This window comes from Salarias fasciatus, chromosome 23 (assembly GCF_902148845.1).
Source record: "Salarias fasciatus chromosome 23, fSalaFa1.1, whole genome shotgun sequence".
NCBI classification, from domain to species: Eukaryota; Metazoa; Chordata; class Actinopteri; order Blenniiformes; family Blenniidae; genus Salarias; species Salarias fasciatus.
Genome location: NC_043766.1, coordinates 32,568,695 through 32,585,696, shown reverse-complemented (window position 1 = coordinate 32,585,696; position 17,002 = coordinate 32,568,695). Strand labels below are relative to the sequence as shown.

At 44.3% G+C, this 17,002-nt stretch overlaps 1 protein-coding gene across 1 annotated transcript in view; it reads right to left on the bottom strand.

The window, feature by feature from the left end:
* The window catches only part of adcy1a (adenylate cyclase 1a), a 74,673-nt gene extending 59,655 nt beyond the window's left edge, over positions 1 to 15,018 (bottom strand). Inside the window, 3 exon segments of the mRNA XM_030082461.1 lie at positions 6,091 to 6,240; positions 14,360 to 14,523; positions 14,526 to 15,018. Coding sequence (XP_029938321.1) covers positions 6,091 to 6,240; positions 14,360 to 14,523; positions 14,526 to 14,973 — 762 coding nt within the window. The 5' untranslated portion in view covers positions 14,974 to 15,018.
* Between the last annotated feature and the right edge of the window lie 1,984 nt (positions 15,019 to 17,002).

The following is a 17,002-nucleotide window of genomic DNA, read 5'->3' as shown; positions in this document are numbered from 1 at the left end:
CAGTTTGCATGGAAAGCAAATAAAACACAAAAAATAAAATGCTTTTTTAGAAATAACACCCAGAATGCTTCATGGAGCCACTATAGAGCATGCAAATGGTGCAGGGCTGCAGGTCACAGAACCCTGATGTACAAGAAAATGCTTAAGATTTCCAGTCATTATTCTGTTTCACTTATCATTAACAGTCATTAACATCCAGATCACAGAGCATCTTCCTCCCGCTAAGTAGAACTATTAAGCACTGAAGTGACACTCGGTCTGTTGTGGTTGTTGTCGGTGAAAACTGCCTTAGTGTTAGCATTAGCAGCAGAATTAGCCAAAGTTGTCTCAACTAACAACCAGATTTGCGTTGATTTCTCTCAAAGAAAACTGAAAAAGAAAAAAGAAAAGAAACCGTTGTGGAGTTTCTTTTTGTGATCCTGAGTCAGCAAGACCAATACAGCTACAGCATAAGAACCAATGAATAATGACTCTGAATTGAAGTTTATTATGAAAACGTCTGATTTGATTCAAATATATTCAGAAAACCTCAACAGGTTGAAATATTAAAGGAAAAACAAGCTTTCCGCTGTAAAATATACAGTATACCGATAAAATACCTTTGAAGTTTGTTGCGTTTTCAAATTCAACAGATGACTTTTAGCTTGATCGTCTCTGAAATTCTGCTGAAAACAACACTTCCGCGATGTTTCCCTTCTGGTTTTTGGTTGGCTGAAGCGCTGTCACTTCTCAGGACTCAGTATCTCTGCTGTTCCATCTCCAGCCAACACATTATAAACAGTTAATATTAACGGCCGTTACCATAATTTTTTGGGTGTTTTTTTGCACGTTGTCGACCTTCTGCTGACCTCCGGGCCCCTCAGACCGTCTTCAGGTGCTTTAGAAGCACAACGCTCACCGACCCGGTGTTCAGCAGGGGGGTTTCATGTAGGACCTGAGTGGGCGATGTTTACGGGAAATACGTAGGAAGGCTTGAAGGCTAGCCTCATAATTCCATCATTAATCACAATTTCTCTCAGCTAATTATGATGTCAAACAGTCGTGAACGCACAATGAATCATCAGGCGGCGGCGCTGAGTGGCTGTTGAGAGGTGAGGTTGCAAGAACGCATCCGGCGTGCGTGCGAGAGGAGGCAGCCGGCCGTGTGTGTCTCCCAGTGTGTGTGGAGTGTCGGAGGAGGACAGCATTTTAGCTAAACAAACCGCGTGTCACCATTTCTAATCAGCATCTTTGTTGTTGTATCGAGATTTCAGTGTGTGTGTCAAACATTGTGTGTGTACGCATGTTCCCAAGTGTGTTTTTTCACCTTCACCTCTCAGTCCCTTTCTTTCACAAGTTGATTGGAGCAGCCAGCCAAAGAGATTTCTGTATGACGGGAGGCTGTTTTCCCTCAGTTTGAGCTGGCAGGCTCACTCCTCTTGGATCACTCTTTATAGTCACAATCTACAGTCATCAGTTTTCTATAATCGCTTTTCCACGTTCATATCAATAAGTCACTCTCTAATTCTCTAATTCTAAAGCATCATTTTTAAGGAACTAAAAATTATCTGACGAAAATTTACCTCCGAGTCTGGCCGGAGGATAGACGAAATGCAAAAGGAGAAATTCCTCTAGCAATAAGACGTCCAGCTGGAAGGGCTCCTCTGAGGAGGAGGAGGAGGAGGTGGAGGTGGAGGTGGGGACGGACACATTTACAGGTCCTTGTAGTCACGCAGTCTTATGAAGGCCAACCTTATAATTTAATCATCAGAAGCAATTTTTCTCAACTAATTATGAGTCAAATCAGCGAAACGCTCAGCGCCGGCGTAAAGTGGCATCTCCACAGATCAGCATATTTGCTTTTGTACACGTGAATAGTCTCAGTTGCAGCGGCATAAAGTGCGCTCGAAACTCAGGCAGGATGTCAAACGGTTGTGAATGCACAATGAATCATCAGGCGGCTGCACTGAATAGCTGTTGAGAGGCGAGGTTATAAAAGCAGCCGGGGCTCTCCCGTGTCTCCCTTCAACACTGTTTCACATTACACCTCCATTCACACAGCCTGCCACTGTATAAAACACACACACACACACACATACACACACACACACACACACACACACACACACACACACACAGACACACACAGACACACACACACACATACACAATGCTGGATGGAGAGCAGCTTTCACACTTACTGATTGAGCCCGAGTGTGTGAAAATGTGTGTGTGTGTGTGTGTGTGTGTGTATGTGTGTGTGTGTGTGTGTGTGTGTGTGTGTGTGTGTGTGTGTGTGTGTGTGTGTGTGTGTGTGTGTGTGTGTGTGTGTGTGTGTGTGTTTAAGGTGTGCAGATCACGGCGACTAAAGCCAGAACATGTGTTGGTCTGAATAAATGTATTAAATTACGCAGCTTTATGAATGTTTTCCACCTCTGAATCCTGAATGTGTTATAATCACACATTAATGATTTTAATTTCCCCTCATCTGTCCCAGGTTTAATTCACCCTGCGCTCCGTTTCAGAGTGGCTGTGGTCCCACTGGATTATTGATGACCCACACACACACAGACACACACCCAGAATGACTGCGTTTGGACATGGCCATCAGATTTGTGTGTATGTGTGTGAGATTTATCAGTACATGTATGACCATTCCAACAGAAAATTCTCAGAAGTGTGTTTTCAGCACTGCTGTTGACGACATGTTCTAAGATCACAGTGTTAAACTGGTAATCAGAGGGAACAGGTCACTTTTATAGTCAGCCATCGCACATCGTTAGCAAGTTCTCAATCTGCGCACCTACACTTTTTTTTTTATTTTACACTTTGTTGCAGGCGAAGTGAGCTCATTGACTCATGATGAGCTGCTTTTACATATTTTATATCAGCGGATTTCTGCAGGATTGATCCCGTTTTGATTGGATCATCCTTTCATCTGGCACCGTGCAATTAGCTTTTTGGGGAATTCAACTCCATCGCCAGCCGTACAGGGCTCCGGCTGCAGCAGTACAACAGCATCCTGGACGTTTAACGCTTTTGAACATGATTTACTATTACAGAAAACCAGCACTGTCTAAAAAAAACAAAACATTTTGTTTCATCACATCTTCAGGCTGGTAGATGTGACTGTCTTTCCTCAGCGAGTGTCGGTAGAAGAGGCCGATATGAGTGAATGTAGGTTAGAGGCAAGAGAAAGAGCACTGTTCTCAAAGCACAGAGGCTTCAGCATCGTCTGCGTAAGTGTTTAGAGAAATGTCGTTCTAACGGTGTGTTTCCACCAGACGCGTTTAACGCGACTGCATTCGCGCGACAGATGACACCGTGCCACGCTAGACGCACGAGTTTTATCGCTGGTGTGTGAATTCAGTCGCGTGACGCGTCACGCTGGTACAAATATGCAACAAAAAACATCCTGCAGAAACATCACAGCCTCCTCAACACCGTCTCCTGCACAGCAGCAGTGGACAGGGTTCTTCTGTTTGTCCCACAGTCCTGTGTGCACCCGGCTGTCTGTGTATGTGTATGAGTGTGTGTGTGCGTGCGCGTGCGCATACTGATCGATGGTGCGGGTTTTGTTCTTTTTGGTTTTTATGACTGTTTTTACTGTTCAGCACTTTTATGAATATGAGAATTGCTTTTACAAATAAAGATTGAGATTGAGACGCTTCGCCTGACACCGTCGCTGCTCTGTATTTGACATGGGGAAGTCAGCTCCGGCTGCAGCGAGGCGCCGGCATCGCTTCTGGCTGCATGCTGCGGTCTGAGGCGGTCTGAGCTCGGTGAGTTCCACCGTCTTCTGCAGGAGCTGCGCCCGGACGGCCGGTTCCAGCGCTGCTTCATGCTGACGCCCGGTTCCCACCAGAAGCGGTGAACAAGTGAGATTGCGCACGCCGCTCGCCACACGCCGCTTGCCTTGGCATCACGCCAACTGTTCTGCGTGGTCGGAGCCCTGCTGCCCTACGGCAGCACGTCCGTGAAGACCTCCACGCTGACAGGCTGTCCTGCGAATTCGCTTGAAAAGTTCAATTATTTCAACTCTTGCGGCAAGCTTGGAGCGATGAAACGGCGGACTTCGGGCGGCGATCGTCGAGTGGTGGGCGGGGCCGAGTGGCAGTGCAAGCCAACGGGCGCACGGATTTTTCGCTGGAAACGCTCGCCGCCGGCCATGTCATCGCTCGCCGTCCGCCGCCCGCCGTCCGCCGCTCAAGGTTGAGAAACAATCGCGTCTTTACAGTGACTTTGTATGTAATCTCGTCGCCCCAAAAATTTGCGTCGCGTCCGGTGGAAACACACCGTAACCCTGCTGCTCCGAATGTCTCTGCTGATTAAGTTTGTGGCGTCGTACCAACTAATCTTCCTCCTCCTCTTCATATTTTGGCAGAACGTAATGCTGGAATCGGTCTTACGTTTTTTTTGTTCTTGTTAATGTGAAACGGTCGTCAAAACGTGGACTTCGCTCGTCCTTATGTTTTTTTTTTTTTTTTTTCTATCTTAACTAGTATATCAAGCAAAAAAGTGAAGTAAAGTTGTTTGGTTTGAGTTGTAATTGTCCCACCTTGCTTATTAAAATTATTCCAAAAAAATTATAATATATATATATATATATATATATATATATATATATATATATATATATATATATATATATATATATATATATATATATATAGACACACACACACACACACACACACACACACACACACTATATTTGACATATTTACAATGTATTTAAGTATGAGAGACAGGCTGAAGCCAACTCTCTACAGCCATTGTTATTGTAAAGAACAGATCGATATAGACTTATCAGTAATCTCAATAGACGGAACACAGACTCCAGACCAGCGTTCCCGCTCTGGATGCTCTGCAGAGTGTCTCAGCAGCAGCGATGGACTAGCTTCAACCACCTCTTTACTTTTGTCATTCTCATGAATTTTAAAGCATTTCCAAACTGCGCTCGTCGTTCCTGTGTACCTGTGGGCGATGCTGCTGACGAGTTCTTGTTCCCAACCTTGTTTTTCAGGACCTCTCACCATCTCTGATATCAGACAACATTACAGTGAAGCCAAAATGTTGGCGAACGAACCTGTCGGGAGTCATGCATTTTTATTGTCACATGAAAATACAATTTAAACAACTCAGAAGCCCCTCCCCCCCGAACCTCAAGTTTGGAAGCAGTGGTTGAGGTGACACATGCTGCCCCCCCCGACCTGCCCCATGTGAAGGAAGAGGAAGCTCAGGGATTGCCTCTGGCTTTTCACCAGTCAATTCACCACCGAGACCTACACATGTTCACCAATCAATACAACCTGTGGATCCGGCTCAAAGCAGAAACCCCGAGCAAACAAAAGGCCCTTTCTTCAGCCCGAAGGGTGAAATGCTCGCGCTGGACGCGTTTGTTCATGGGCACATCAGCAGCAGCAGCAGCAGCAGCAGCAGCAGAGGCAGCCCGGTTGCTGGCTGTTGATAGATCCCAATCAGGGGTCCGTGTGTGTTTCTCTCACCCAGATAAACTGTGACCTTTACTGGAGTAGGGAGGCCATGAAAGCAATCTGCTTGTGTAATTACCTGTCAGATGGGAGCCTGTTACTGGCGGGGGAAAACACAGCATATCATCACCTAATCTACAAAGCACAGGTGCTAAGTGTGCATGTGTGCTCACAAACGCCGTGTATAACGAAGCGCAGACGCGTATTGAGGCGTATTATATACATGGGATAATTAATTCCCTATTTAACAACTGGTGGGTTTGCTGCAGCATTGCAGGTGAGGGGTGTGCGGCGAATAACAAAGTGTTTCTGTGTGTTAAAGTTGCCTGATTGTGCCTTAGTTAAGTCTCTCCATGTAGGTGTGCACAGAGGGGGAGGAATGTGTGGCGCTGGTGCATGTGCCACAGTAATTGTTCTTTCCTTAAATAGCCGCTGTCATAGTTACTGCGTGCCTGTGGGCACGTTGTTAGAATACATTGGCACCTGAAACCTTTTTTTAAAAAAAAGGAAAAGAGCTCCCAGGGGGCTGTGAAGTTTTCATGAACATGCAGCTCACAGTGTGTGGATGCATGTTGTAATCTTCTCTTGTTTCTTTCCATCGTTTGTGTTCACGCCTCACCTGTTTCTCATTTTCGTCCTCCAGTCGCAGCCGCTCCTCGATGCAGTTGCGGGCCTGGAGAAAGACTTTCCTCTGGGTGCGCTCGGTGAGGATCCTCACAAACACCCCCGACAGGTTGACGCTGGTGAACAGCACCGCGTTGGCCACCAGCTGCACACGGACAAGAACAGGCATGTAAAAAACGACGGCGACGACAAAACAGAGCGACGGCGCCGTCTGCATCAAGCCTACATGCAAAGTGATGTGAAAGGAGCATGTGCGCCTCCATATGTGTGTTTGATGCCTGCAGCTGGCGGCCCGTTGCAGCGCCGCCGGCCCGCCGTTTGTGAGGCTGTTCAGTGAACGCACCACGAGGAGATCTCTGGCAGACACTCCCTGATCAGGTTGACGCAGATGAACCCAAATGGCACGGGCCGCCAGCTGCACGCAGACAAGAGCGGGCACGCCAAAAAAAACAAGGGTGGCACCTTCTGCATCGGCTGCGCAGCCAGCTGACCTGAGAGAGACACGCCTGGATCCATATGTGTGTTTTAAGCAGGCAGCTGGTGGATGACTGCAGTGCAGGGCACCAGCGTGTTGAGGTCTGGGGTCAATGGTGCGGCTGGACGAGTGTGTGTGTGTGTGTGTGTGTGTGTGTGTGTGTGTGTGTGTGTGTGTGTGTGTGTGTGTGTGTGTGTGTGTCAAATGGTTTATGTTAATCACATTCATATCTGTGAAAAGACGCTGCATCGAGATTTATGTGTTTGTAATTAAAGTCTATGGTGACTGCTGGCTGTGAGTGGAGGTTTGTGTGTGTGTGTGGTGTGTGTGTGTGTGTGTGTGTGTGTGTGTGTGTGTGTGTGTGTGGTGCGTGCGTGTGTGTGTGTGCGTGCGTGCATGCGTACATCTGTTTTTAAATTACATCAACAAAACCAACTGAAAGGACAACACGCTTTCCTTTGTTTATCCTGGATTTTTCAGCTCATTCTATTTATAAACTATATCATTTAGGCCCCGATTGAAGATCATTAATATTGTAGCTGAGTTTTATTTCTGAGTTTAAGTGCCTCACACTGCGCACACAGATGATCTGTGTTGCCAGATTCTATTTTGTTGGGTTTACAATAAGTTTAAGCTTTTTTCAGAACTTTGGTGTAAAACTTTGTCTTAATATGCAATTATTGATTAAACTCAAGGGGTTTGTATAAAAGTTCAAATAAACATAATTAAATGTTACTTAAATTAACCATGTACTTGAACTTAAACTTTATTTCTGAAAAAAATTATTACATTATCGATGAAGACGATGAACTTTATGTGACCCTTGAACTTATGTGGTAATTGAAATAAATGTATGTTTATGTCAAAACTGTGCATGTTCAGTGAGACTTGTATGAGCATATGCAGCCTGAGGTGTGTCAAATCAAATCAAATCAAATCAAATCAAATCAAACTTTATTTGTAAAGCGCTTTTCATGTTCAGAAAAAAACAGCGCAAAGTGCTTAACATCAAATCAGTCATAAAAAACAAAACAAGAACCAAACCGCAGCAGTCAGGGTAGTACGCACAAGCTGTGTCAGCTGCGTTTCAGTGTTTAAATCATGAGTGGCCCACCAGAACCTGTGCACGTCTGTCTCCACCTCCTCGTCCAGGCCAGCCTCCCAGTATTTAACCAGCTACTTTCGCTCTCCTGGAAGAGTTTTTTCTGCCGTTAGTTTAGACCGACAGACTCACTTCTGTGTTTATGTGTACAGCCTTGTAGCAACAGGCAATCAACCACCGCCAGTGCTAAATTTTGCTATTTCAAATGTAATAATGCCTAAAATGGATAACTCACCAACGTTTCCAGTGCAATGAAACGTTTCAGCCAATTTCAGATAAAATCTGCTGGTGATGTAGCAGTTATTGAAGTAGCGTTAAGAAAGTCATTTTAAAATGTAATATCTGCAGCCATTGATGTGATAATACACAAACACGGGAGCATTTCTTGGAAATAAAACATTTCTTTGATGTTTTAGCTGATGAGAAAGGAGTGTTGAGGACGGCGTAGTCATCATATTCATTCACTGATGAGCATCCACTTTTAATTATGTTTGTAAAAATATGTTTCATTTCTTTAGACATTACTATCAAGACATTTTTGGCAGCTATGTCTGTATTTACTATAATTTCATTATTGTTTGCTGAAGTCCTTCAGACTAGTAGATTTTAAAACCCTACGTTCAACTGAGCCTGCCAGTCGACGCTGAGGTCAAAGAGAGAAACACAAAGCGTAAGAAAGAAACTGAAAATTCTCCTCAGAGGTGAAGGTGAAAACAGAGATTTACAGTGTCCTTGTAGGCAAACATCTCAGTACACACACACACACACACACACACACACACACACACACACACACACCACACACACACACACACACACAACACACACACACAAAACACACACGCAAAACACATAACCCTCACTCAAATTTGATTACACACAAACACACTGAAATCTGTGCACGCTCCAGTTTTCAGCTTCCACGCACAAATTCCTTCAAGCACGCAAACATCCTGACACACACACACACACAAAGACACAAATCTGATTACACACACACACACACACACACACACACACACACATGCACACACTGAGAAACACACAGGCACAAGTAATCCTGCCACTACATTAGCCCTATAAAAGTCTCACAAATGCGGTGTTGATCGAGTTGACGCTGGCGAACCGAACTGGCTCCGCGCTCCAGCTGCAGACAGACATGAACAGACACGCCAAACAAAGCGCCTGTGGCCGCGTACTGTGCATGCATGTGAGTCTGAAGGAGCGCACGTGTCCATATGTGTGTCTCTATCCAGATTAGACCATCGCAGCCGTCGATTAATCCATAGGAATGGACAGAGTGGGGAGCATCGAGGTCAGAGCGGGGATTAAAGCATGAATCGCAGGTGTGACTTACGGAATAAACGATATGCGGTTTAAACGGCAGGCGGACAACACGGTTTATTCGAAGCTATTGATACCGTCGGGGTCTTTATTTCAATGATGACCTCCGCGGGCATTCCGTGCATGAAATTCACTGAGGTCAGAGGTGAAGTGTGTCTGTAATCTCCCGCCGCAAAATGATTCATACGTTTTTTTCTGCACGTAATAAACAAAACGCAGTTCGTCTCAGCCCAAAAACAAAAAGCACACTTCTGCTTTAAAATAAATAAACTGCAGAAGAGTACGCATGGATATAAAAGGTAACTTTCAGGAAGTTTTTTTTTTGCTCCGCTCAAGGCCCATATGGGAGTGTCCTTAACATTTCATTGCTTGCGTGTTTTGCGTCCGGCGAGCGAGGACACTACTGTGGTGGGATCGCAAATTATGACTGAGACATCGTAAATACGTAGCATGTGCTTATGACAATCCTGAGCGGGTTTCATGTGATTTTCAGGACATTTCTTTTTAACGTTTGACTTTTGTAAATTATTTTGCCATAATTTGAACAGCATTTGACAAAATGTCAATTGTTGTGCGCTCAGCTGAAAGCTGTCTGTAATAGGTGTCAAGAATGAGGCTTGAGTTCAAGACGCCTGCCAAAACATAAAACATTAGCGAGAGAGACAAACCCTGGCGAGAATAGACAGGAGCTGAACAGCTGAGGCTAAAACATGACATGACTCAGCAGAGCCTGGATTAAAGGTTTTCTATTTCATGAAGCTACAGCCTAGAGCTGGTTCAAGAAATCATTTTCTCAGTGAAGCTGCTTTAGGTTCAGACTGCTGGACCTAAACCGAGCTTCTCTCCTTTCTCACTCACCATGTTTCATGAGTCCTGGTTCTACAGAAAGTCTCCTCTGAGTCTGGTTCTGCAGGTTCTTTGAGTTAAAAGGATTTTTTTTTTTAACTTTCCTCTGTCTCCATTAGTTTGCTCAGGTGAAAATTGTTGTTTTTTTCCTGTGAAAGTGCTTGGAAATAACTGGGTGTGTTTAGCATCATACAAATAAAACACATATAAATTTAACAACAACAAAAAACAAATCTTTAATTTAAAAAAAAATGTAATGTTAACATGTTGGGCTATTCCCTGTTTTCAGATGGAAACTTCAGTCTCCCACAAATTACTGGTTCCATTTATTTATATTTTATAGCACAAAATACTGTGAAAATGTGTAATGAGGGAGTGTTTCTGTCCACTATGTTCGAGCTGTGGAAACTATTCAACACTGCTGTTTTTGATGCTGCTTGGAAGCTTTCATGTGAACACTGCTGTTGAGACTGATGCCGAAAATGACTTGTCAGCATATTCCTACAGAGCTCTGTCGTCCTGTGTTTTTGTCGACTCTTTCAAGAATCAATTCTTCATTAATTTGAAGGAAGTGTCAAACATTTAATTCAATTAAAAGATCTAACGTTTGCTGAATTAGCCTCATGTTTCTGCGATCATTCGGGGTTTAAGCTTTTGTATGTCAAATACTGCTTAGTGTCTCAAGTTATCATTGTTATGACATAAATTCCAATGCTCTGAACCTTCCAAAAGCTGCACAGAGAAATCAAAACCTCCAGACTCTGAGGTGGAGACACAACTGGAAAACTCTGGAAACCTCTGGAGAGCCTGCTCTGGACCTCATGGGGCTGAGCTCACATTGAAAATACATCATTCGCTGGAGGGTGACTTGAGAATTAATTATAACCCCATTTTGAAACACATACATAATTAACAATTATCAAGCTATTGTATTTTTTTTTTTTGGTGATCAGAATGAGACAACAGGACTGTGAGAGACTTTTATCATAGCTATAAATTTTCTTCAGTTGTGAAATAGCGTGTAATTTTGTCAATTTCAGACTTCCTAAGAGATTATAGAATAATAAAATAATAATATAATAATAATAATAATAAAATAATAATAATAATAATAATAATAATAATGGACGGATCAACAGGATCTGGCAATGAACTGTCAAACCTTCAAGACAAATATTAATTAAAAAATAGATTATGCCAGCAAATTCATAAAGATGAATTTGAATTACATATAGAAGACTTTTCGGGTTTTCCTGAGTTTTCAACTCTGTGGATTGAAAACTTAAATTTGTGAATATGTGAGTGAGTTGTTTGTAAAGGAGTAATTCCCCACAGGCCAGTCACTGAAACACAACTCAGCCCATGGGTGCTCTGACTCATGTGTCCAAACAAGTGTTTTTTTCTCAAATTTCACCAGTCTGACATTTAAAGTTAACAAAGAAAATCAGTTTTTCTACCATTTAAGTAGGATGAAACTGTCGAGGAAAGTTAAACTCAACAACAATCAAACTAAATTCACCACTTAAAGCTGATTTGGATTTTTCCCATGAGAATAATGGATCGGTGGTAGCAAATATCGGGGAGTCCTCACGAGCTTGTGGTCGGGTTGAAAGTTGAGTTAAGAACGGGATTGAAAGCAACCAGAAAAAATTTCCAAGAACGCAGAGGGAAAACAGGATTTCAGACCTGAGTTCTCATAAAGATGTTCGGGAACAGAAAATGGCCTGGTTTGTAGATGGAAACAGGATTCGGGAGACGTTAAGTTGACCAGAAAGCGTCTCGTCGAAGGCGCGGAGCTCTTCGAGTGACTATGGTTTGAGGGAGACGAGGCTTGTTAAAACTGATGGGGCCGGTTAGTTGAACATCAGTTTCCCTGCCGGGGGCGGTGCAGGTTGCAGGAGCGATTTCCCTGAGACACTCCACTGAGCAGCTCAAATGTGTTGTGTTTGCAACAATAAGGAAGAAGATATTACTTTTTCTGCAATTTAGCAAACACTAGTTTGATGTGCACAATACATATTATCAAACTGTTTTGGTTTTTCTCCCAAATCTTTCTTTATTCAAATTTTAATTGTCCTTTGTTTTACCAGGTGAGTTAATTGAGAACTTATTCTCATTTCTATAAGGACCGGGGGTGATTGGGGACTGAGGGACCTTCTCAGGTACCCTCAGCACATGGTATATTTTAGCGGGGTTGGAGCCCACACACACACACGCGGGGGTAGAACATGCAAGCTCCACACAGAAAAGCCACAGTGAGGGTTTGAACCAGGACCCTGTAGCTGTGAGATGAGAGTGCTAACCCAAATCAATTAAACACAATATATGGTGCACCAAGAGGTAGGGAGGAGAGCTTCCCATGGAAACACTAACACTGACAGACTTCTGCACTTCAGCAGCGTCGGCTGTGCGACAGTGTTTTTGGACAGTTGTTGAATCAGAGGGTTTATCCGCATCGTGTTGTAGCTTTGAAAAGCAGCATTACGCTAGAAGACATAATGTAGAAGTCATGAAGTCTGAACTCACTTGTCAGAAAAAAGACTGAATTTTGAGGATAAATCATAAAGTTCCGCCTCTGCTGGAAACTATCAGACAGATGTAGAGGAGCAGATTACTGGCGCTGTAACATCTTGAAGAAGAACCAGAGAATTTCCTTCATGTGTTAATTGGGAGCTGAAGAAACCACAGATTTCTCGGCATCCAACAACCTGATGAATAAATACGATGTGTGATGCAACTAAAGCGAATGTTACACTGTAAAACAGGCGCCTGCAACCTTTGTGACCAAAAGAGCCCCTTTGGCTTCTTTCTACATCATAAAAAGTCTTATTTAACCTGTCTGATATTTTAAGACTATAATATAGAACACATTATTCATAGTTGTTTCATCTATTCTAATACATTTTAGTTGTTTTAGTCATTATCAAATAAAAATAAGATAAATTCATTTTAGACGCCACATTTATTCATTTATGCATTGAGTCATTATAGAGACACTGAAGAGCCACATGTGGCTGCAGGTTTACAGACCCCTGATCTACAACCTCTAAAAACTAACATGAGTAAACTTCAGGTTGTCCTTAAGATCGATTTGTCACATAGATTGATGAAGGATAAGTTAGTGGAACTGTAAATGTCTCTAAACATGTGCAGATAAAAGAGTCTGATAAAGAAAAAAAAAATTTTTTTAAACATACATTCTTGGAACAATCTTCATTTTTAAAGAGTCCCAAGTGAAAAATGTCATTATTACAATACGCGGTAATATCGATATGCATCCTAAACAGCTTAATCGTTGATTTCCTCCACGATGATTCATCTTAGCAACCTTCATTTTTAAGACATAAATCTCATTCTTCACCGTGAGAGCTTCCCTTGTGATTATTTAATCTGATTTACAATGTTCAGAGGGGAATAAACGTGTGTCTCACTGCTGGTTATGCACAGACTTGTTGTATATTACTAGACATTTTACATTTCCAGGCTTCAAACAGGAGACGAAACACAATCCCGAGGCTGGACCCTGGTTAGTGAGGATGGTGTTGGAGAAACACTACAGATCCTAAAATGTGCAAATCAAGTAAACTTTGTCGAACAGTGTCAGGCAGCTAAAAACTAACATACAGACAAAAAGACTTGAGATGATGAGGATGGAGAAAGCCTACACCTTGATAAATAATCAAACAGGATAGAAGTAGGTTTTAGGTAAGTTTTGAATGGTCTTTTTATTCAGCACGTCCTAAAGAGCTTTGTCAGTGATTTCATGCAGCCTGTGCTACGAGGATCAGATGGGAATGGTCTGTGAATCAGACTCGGCGGGATCCTCACTGGTCTCGCAAGTGGAGACTGTTGTACATTAATGGGAATTTCACACTCTTAAAAACTAACATACAGGAGACCGAAATTAATGGACTTTGGATTAATGATGATGATGATGAATAAAGTCTGCTAATAACTTTAAACCCAATTATCATCAATTTTACCATGAAAAAAGAGCACTGCTACTGTATTTTTTTCTATATTAATGTTGCAGTTTACTAATGTTATTTATTGTTTGTATTGTTATTCTGCAGCCTGACAATAAAGGATTATTTTATCTTTAAATTCGTGAACAATCAAAGAGCCTAAGGAGTAGTTTCGGGTATGTTATAATTCAAAATGCATACTTTTTTTCCCCCCACTGAGCGCATGAGACGGGGCGACCAGACGGTGAGATCCAGTTTCAGCACTACAGCTCTGGACAGCTCCTCGTCTGCTTCATTAAGCCGCTGCGCAAAATAAAGTGAAAGTGTCTGCCCGCTCTCAGTTTTACCGTGTCCTGGAGCCAAAATCGATCACTGTGGGTGTTTTATTTTTCTTTTCTAACCTTTTTTTTTCCTCCTCCGGGGAAACTGGTAGGAGTCTCTCAGAGTCTTCCTGGAAGTTGTTGGATGAAAGTGCAAGTGGCCGCATGCAGGTGGGCTGAGTGTAAAGAGACAGAAACACGGGTCCACTCACCGGTCTCCACAGCCTCTGCTTCCTCCCCGTGACCGACGTGGCGATGACAATGAAGTGGGACGCGGCCAGCATGACGCCGAACAGCACCGCCAGCAGCGTGCGCACCGGCAGCAGCACGTAAGCCACGAGGGTGACCAGCATGAGCTGCCACACGCCTTGCTCGGGGCCGCGGCCACCACCTGTTCCGGCGTGCCGAGCGCCAGCGGGAAGGGGCAGCAGAGCAGCGCAAAGGTGAAGCTGAAGAGCAGCGCCAGCTTGGCGATCTGCTGCAGCTGCGTCACCTGCAGGTACTTGACGTTGGTGACGATGAAGAGGGACAGGAAGACCACGCAGTGCACCGGGTACGAGCCCTTGGACAAGGTGAGCCGCGGGCTGGACAGCAGCTCCACCAGGGACAGGGAGGACGCGGCCACGATGAGCACCGCCAGCGCCTTGAGGGTGGCGGTCTGCTCCAGCTTCAGGTTGTAGTTCTGGAAGAGAGCCTCCAGCTCCTGGCTGTTGAACTCGTCCTCGCAGGCGATGGCGCCCAGGGGCGCGCCGGCCGGGCAGTGACCCTTCCTCCGCCGGGTCTTGACTCTTTCGAATGGCATCTCCTCCATGGTCCGGCCATTCATGAAGCGGGGATGGCGCGCGAGCCCTCCAACTTTTCCGGTTGCTCTCCTCCTGTCGGGAAACGAGCGGGCACCCTCTCCCGGTTCATGCGTCCTGGTGGAGAGGAGGAGGAGGAGGAGGAGGAGGAGGAGGCGGCGGCGGCGGACGGAGGAGCACCGTGCGCGCTCCTCTATCCACAGGTTGACGGCTGTTGGTGTGTCGTAAGGACCTCTCTCTCTCTCTCTCTCTCTCTCTCTCTCTCTCTCTCTCTCTCTCTCTCTCTCTCTCTCTCTCCCCTCCTCGGACCACCTGCCTCGCTTCAGACCGGGTTACCGGTGATGCTGCGCTCCAGGAGGACTCACATGCAGGGTCATGCTTGTTGATAAAGCAAAACACCTCATCATTCACGAGGAGAGCATCCCTTATCTCCAGACCCCCCCCCCCCCCCCCCCCCACCCCCACCCCCCAAAAAAGGAAGGCAAATAATTAAACAGATATTGAGGTGTGCATCCTTCTTTCCTCGTGCTCTTCTGTTCAATCCGAGACGCACGCACCGTCTGCGCTCCCGTGTTTCATTTGCCTCAGTGAAATGTCAGCGGTCGGCTGAAGACAGCAGCAAAACAGCACTGGTGGTGATTTCCCCTCACAGTGTCTGCAGTCAGAGCTGATGTAGTTCCCAGCTAAAAATAGCCCAGCTGCACCGGTGGATGGTCCAATATAGCAACAATTTGGTCTTTCCCGCGTCTCTGCCCCTCAATAGGTTCTTACTGCGGGAGTCAAGCGCCCGTTGCACGCAGGGAATGAGCAGAAGACGCAGAGAAGTGTAGTAATCGTGCAGCGGAGGATAAAAATAGCACGCTCTTCCCGAATTAACATGAAAATGTAAGAAGGATGACGTGCATCTTAAAATGTGGTGCAGCGCTGTTAAGGTGGAGGGCTCCCTTTTTCGTTTCTTTTCTTTTTTTTTTTTTTTTTTTTGCACACTTGCATATGCATGCGCATCATGCACAAAATGTATGCATTTCTTTGTGCTTTCTGTTAAATGTAAGAGTTTTGATTTCAACTTGAAACTCCGTGCACTGGAGGTTTATTCAGTCATTGCATAACAATACTGTGTTTTAGCCAAATACGCAAGTGCCACATTTTGATACTGCACCTTGGTAGAATTGTGCATTCATTTCAGGGAGACTAAAGGGAGGATAAGGAGGGGAAATGATCTGCAGAGCACCAGCAGCTGCAGCAGTACAAGCAGCACAGGCACTCTGCAGGAATCAGCATGAAGAAAAAGTTAATGGAAAAATAAAATGTTATGTAAGAACAGTCAGAACTAAGATTATAATATCCAAAAATATACTCCTATCCGAACTGAGATGAGTCATAAAAATGGGACCCGTTTCTGTGCCTGTGTGCTATATTTAATGCCACACAATCTGGGCTTGGAAAATAATCAGGGTGAATAAATGTGAAACATTGGTAGCTACACATAAATCAGTAAATATGAATTAAGAAAACAACTGGAGTCCAGAATGTACAGAGTGTTTAGTAAAAGACTTCACACTCAGTAAAACTGAAGTTATTACACAGATGAGACAGTATGTCAGCATCAGGGTTGCTTCAAATCAGGGCAAAGATGATGGCAGAGTGAATGAGACTGTTATTTGAAAATGATCTTAAGAAGAGTGACTGACAACGCGGGGTCTCAGACCCATTGGCGGGGCACCGGAGATCACAGGGGGGCCTGAGGCTTCGTCTGCTCCGAGGTCCAGAGAATTTGTACATGTCAAAGAAAACCAGGATAAGACACTGTCTAAAATATTTTTTTATATCATACTTTAAGGATTTTTTTTTTTTTTCAGAGTTGATGTGGCTCCTCACAGTTGAAGTCACAGCATTCCCACCGGCAGTCTGTGGGGGCGGATGGAGGGTGGGGTGGGTGGAGGTTTAGATGGTTGAGTTGTCCTATGTCATTCACATCTACCCTTCCAAGGATTTTTGCCTGAAACTGAGAGCAACAAGAGTTTCAGTGTGTAGCACAAAGGCACTTCGCCTCAA